The following is a 5,345-nucleotide window of genomic DNA, read 5'->3' on the forward strand; positions in this document are numbered from 1 at the left end:
GTTCAGATATACTACATCCATAACTAGAGGTTATTAGCATGGAGGAGTTCAGATATACTACATCCATAACTAGAGGTTATTAGCATGGAGGAGTTCAGATATACTACATCCATAACTAGAGGTTATTAGCAGGGAGGAGTTCAGATATACTACATCCATAACTAGTTATTAGCATGGAGGAGTTCAGATATACTACATCCATAACTAGAGGTTATTAGCATGGAGGAGTTCAGATATACTACATCAATAACTAGAGGTTATTAGCAAGGAGGAGTTTCTGCAGCCAAATTGTCTTGCATATCAACAAGCAGCAAACACAGAAAGGGTCCTATATTGGAGAGTAAAAGTCATCTGGCACTCTGCTTAGGATTTCAACAACTAAACTTATTTCTAGCCTAGAATCATCGATGTTACTACTAATGTGGAAAAATGACAAAATATGACTATTGTTGCTCACTTGACTGTCTAAAGACAATTGTCAAATAATTTAAGACGTCAATTGTTGTACAATTTCATGGGTATGCTCTGGGTATCACATTTTATCTCAAATAAACAGTGTATTTCTGCTGTTGTGGTTCTTTAACCATCTGTCTGACTTTGTCGTTACACAGGAGACAGACGTGGCTATCGTGGATCCTCTGGGGAGCCTCAACAACATGATGCTGACGAGGCAGAAAGGTCTCTCTCCAGATCAGAACACCTTAAAAAAAAACATCTGAGACCCACTGGGAAGAAATCTCACTGCTGCTCTGACTGTGGGATACGTTGCAGGTCTTCATTAGAACTTAAAATACACCAGCGAGTACACACAGGAGAGAAACCTTATAGCTGTGATCAATGTGGGAGGAGTTTTACACGGTCAAGCTCCCTGATAGTGCACCTGAGAACACATACAGGAGAGAAACCTTATAGCTGTTCTCTATGTGGGAAGAGTTTTGTTGCATCTTGCACTCTGACGATACACCAGAGAACACACACAGGAGAGAAACCTTATAGCTGTGATCAATGTGGGAAGAGTTTTGGTACATCTGTGTGTCTGACGATACACCAGAGAACACACACAGGAGAGAAACCTTATGGCTGTACTCAATGTGTGAAGAGTTTTACTCAGTCAAGCGGCCTGGTAGTACACCAGAGAACACACACAGGAGAGAAACCGTATAGCTGTACTCAATGTGGGAAGAGTTTTACTCAGTCAATCGGCCTGGTAGTACACCAGAGAACACACACAGGAGAGAAACCTTATCACTGCTCTGACTGCAGAAAGAATTTTGTTAGGTTAAGAGATTTAAAATCACACCAGAGAACACACACAGGAGAGAAATCACCATATAGTTGTACTCAATGTGGGAAGAGTTTTACTCAGTCAAGCAGCCTGGTAGTACACCAGAGAACACACACAGGAGAGAAACCTTATCACTGCTCTGACTGCAGAAAGAATTTTGTTAGGTTAAGAGATTTAAAATCACACCAGAGAACACACACAGGAGAGAAACAATTTAGCAGGAGATAAATTATATAGCTGGAGATAAATGATATAGCTGTGATCATGTGACAAGAGATACTTTGATAAAAGATCTCTGATCAAACATCAGAAAATACATACATGAGTTGTTTCATGATATCAATGAAATAATGTCACAATGTAGAACCCTAAACATTTCCCCCTGTTCTATTTATTTCAGCGTGATATGGATATTAGCCTCTGGGAAAAATCCAGGCTATGAACTGGATTTATGTGATTTAACAAAAAGCATTTATGTGATTTAACAAAAAGTAAAGTTGTGTTACACGTTAATCAAAATGCAACACTTCTAAATGTAGCTAGCTGTTTTCTACAAATTGTCCTCTGACCAGTGATGTACACATTATTCCCAGATTCCATGTGGTGTTTGAGCTATTCGTTTTAACAGGACGTGCAACCTCATCTCCCCCCTCTTCCGCAATTGATTTCAACGTGATATTGATTAAATAAGTGTTGCGTTCCTTTGTTTGGCGATCCATAAATGTAAATGCATCACTCCAAAATGTAGCTGACTGTCTTCTGCAGGTTGTCCTCTAACCAGTGAGGTAAAAGATATCTCCCGTTTCCATGTGTTTTTTTAGTTGTGTTAGTTTCAACAGCAGGTACAACCTGATTTCCCCCATAATGGATATCAGTGACTTATTGCCACTTGTCAAAACAGCAGCGGTTTTTGGTGATTGTGAGGTTTTATAAGGTGGTTGTTTAAAAAAATATTTAAATAAATACAAGTAATATGATTACTATTATGTTTCTGTAGATTTTAGGTTTAGGTTTTCATTATATCACAAACTGTTTTTGGTTATTGATTTGGACACATTAAAGGGGGTGTACATTCGGTTTTGATATTTCATCATATTGACATTTCATGTAACATTTAGTAATCATAATTATTTATGCAACCTACTGACAATTTTTTGGTACAATTTATATTGTTTACAAACAGTGTAGTAAAACCAGCTTATATTTTGGGCTGGATATTACATCATATTCTTACTGTTTTAACCAATGTTATTTCCTTAGATGCTCTTTAGTGTTTCAGCTTTTATTGATATTCTTTAGTTTTTTATCCTCTGTTTGTTGTCTAGTAAATATTTGTTTTTATTTTCATAGTTTTTATAAATTTGTGAAGCCATTGCTTTGCATCCATGCCTGAAATGTGCTGTATAAATAAAGCTTGATTTGATTTGAACATATTTTTTAAACAAATGAACCCAATGACTGACCAATCAACAGACTCCAATGAACAAATATGTGTAAAATTCAACACATATCTTGGTCCATCTTAGTATGAAAACAGTATCAATTCAGTATATCTAACACTATGTCAAAATTGTGCATGGTACGTAAGTTTATCACTTTTCAACCATTCCAGTGCATTTTGGTTGAAAATGACGTATTGTTGATTTAAACATTTTTCAAAGGATTCAACTACTAAAAACTGAAATGAACAAATGGATCAAACCGATCAACTTTTCAAGCCTGCTAAACTCTATTTAAAAAACAGAAACACCTTATTTACATACGTATTCTGACCCTTTGCTATTAGACTCGAAATTGAGCTCAGGTGCATCCTGTTTCCATTGATCATCCTTGAGTTGTTTCTACAACTTGATTGGAGTCCACCTGTGGTCAATTAAATTGTTTTGCCATGATTTGGAAAGGCACACACCTGTCTATGTAAGGTCCCACAGTTGACAGTGCATGTCAGAGCAAAAACCACGCCATGAGGTCGAAGGGATTGTCAGTAGAGCTCCGAAACAGGATAGTGTCGAGGCACAGATCTGGGGAATGGTACCAAAACATTTCTGTAGCATTGAAGGTCCCCAAGAACACCGTGACCTCCATCATTCTTAAATGGAAGAAGTTTGGAACCACCAGGACTCTTCCTAGAGGTGGACGCCCGGCCAAACTGAGCAATCGGGGGAGAAGGGCCATGGTTAGGGAGGTGAACAAGAACCCGATGGTCACTCTGAAAGAGCTCCAGGGTTCCTCTGTGGAGATGGGAGAACTTTCCAGAAGGACAACCATCTCTGCAGCACTCCACCAATCAGGCCTTTATGGTAAAGTGGCCAGACGGAAGCCACTCCTCAGTAAAAGGCACATGACAGCCCGCTTGGAGTTTCCCAAAAGGCACCTAAAGGACTCTCAGACCATGAGAAACAAGATTCTCTAGTCTGATTTAACCAAGATTGAACTCTTAGGCCTGAATCCCTACAGTGAAGCATGGTGGTGGTGGAAGCATCATGTTGTAGGGATGTTTTTCAGCGGCAGGGACTGGGAGACTAGTCAGGATCGAGGGAAAGATGAACGGACCAAAGTACAGAGAGATCCTTGATGTTTACCTGCCAATAGGACAATGACCCTAAGCACACAGCCAAGACAATGCAGGAGTGGCTTCGGGACAAGTCTCTGAATGTCCTTGAGTGGCCCAGCCAGAGACCGGACTTGAACCCTATCGAACATCTCTGGAGAGACCTGAAAATAGCTGTGCAGCGACGCTCCCCATCCAACCTGACAGAGCTTGAGAGGATTTGCAGAGAAGAATGGGGGAATCTCCCCAAATACAGATGTGCCAAGCTTGTAGCGTCATACCAAAGAAGACTTGAGGCTGTAATCGCTGCTAAAGGGGCTTCAACAAAGTACTGAATAAAGGGTCTGAATACTTATGCAACTGTGATATTTCAGTTTTAATTTTTAATACATTTGCTAAAATAATTAAACATATTTTGCTTTGTCAAATTTAGCATAAGGCTGTTACGTAACAAAGTGGAAAAAGTCAAGGGGTCTGAATACTTTCCAAATTACCTGTATATTATGTATCCAGGGTTGGATAGGTTACTTTCTAAATGTAATATGTTACAGTTACCTGTCCAGAATTGTAATCAGTAACGTACCTTTTGGATTACCCAAACTCAGTAACGTATATCTGATTACTTTTAGATTACAAGAGGCACAGGTTAGTACCACAGTCATAAAATCTGATTTAAACCTAACCGTAACCATACTGCTAACCCTAATGCCTAAACCTTACCTTAAATAATGCTAACCTTAACCACACTGCTAACCCTAATATCTAACTCTTACCTTAAATAACCCTAACCTTAACCACACTGCTAACTCTTACCTTAAATAACCCTAACCTTAACCACACTGCTAACTCTTACCTTAAATAATGCTAACCTTAACCACACTGCTAACCCTAATATCTAACTCTTACCTTAAATAACCCTAACCTTAACCACACTGCTAACCCTAATGCCTAACTCTTACCTTAAATAACCCTAACCTTAACCACACTGCTAACCCTAATGCCTAAACCTTAGATTTCAGAGTCCAGCAGATGGAGCCACCGTGACGTATACTCCATCTGTTACCAGGCCTCGACGAGTCTTCCCCTGGTGGCTGACCTGCTGTACGCCCCCCAGCTCTGTCGGGAGGGGACGGTCATCAGTGCAACGTCTGTCTCCCCTTCTCGATAGGGCATCCGCGTTTCCATGCTTCGCCCCCTGACCTGTGCACAACAGAAAAAGAGAACCGTTGAAGGGACAAGAACCACCTGGTGACCCGATCGTTTGTATCTTTTTCCCCTGGCCATCCAGACCAGGTGGGTACCTAACAGGTAATACTTGAGAGTGTCTAGCGCCCACTTCACCGCCAGACACTCTTTCTCAACAATTTAGTATTTTTTTTTCTCTCTTGGTATCAGCTTTCGGCTGATGTACATGATGGGGTGCTCCTCCCCATCGTGTATCTGGGACAGAACGGTCCCTAGTCCCGTATCACAGGCATCCGTCTGGACCACCATCGTGTATCTGGAAAT

General features: G+C 40.3%; 1 protein-coding gene across 1 annotated transcript; it reads left to right on the forward strand.

Annotated features, from left to right (window-relative positions):
* Positions 1-611: 611 nt before the first annotated feature.
* LOC123486986 (zinc finger protein 180-like) lies at positions 612-2,524 on the forward strand (the record flags this gene model as incomplete). Its single annotated transcript, XM_045218161.1, has 2 exons — positions 612-1,300; positions 1,472-2,524. Coding segments are annotated over 2 exons (731 nt in total), but the record flags the coding sequence as incomplete, so codon positions are not given.
* Between the last annotated feature and the right edge of the window lie 2,821 nt (positions 2,525-5,345).

This window comes from Coregonus clupeaformis, unplaced genomic scaffold (assembly GCF_020615455.1).
Source record: "Coregonus clupeaformis isolate EN_2021a unplaced genomic scaffold, ASM2061545v1 scaf1406, whole genome shotgun sequence".
Taxonomy (NCBI): Eukaryota; Metazoa; Chordata; class Actinopteri; order Salmoniformes; family Salmonidae; genus Coregonus; species Coregonus clupeaformis.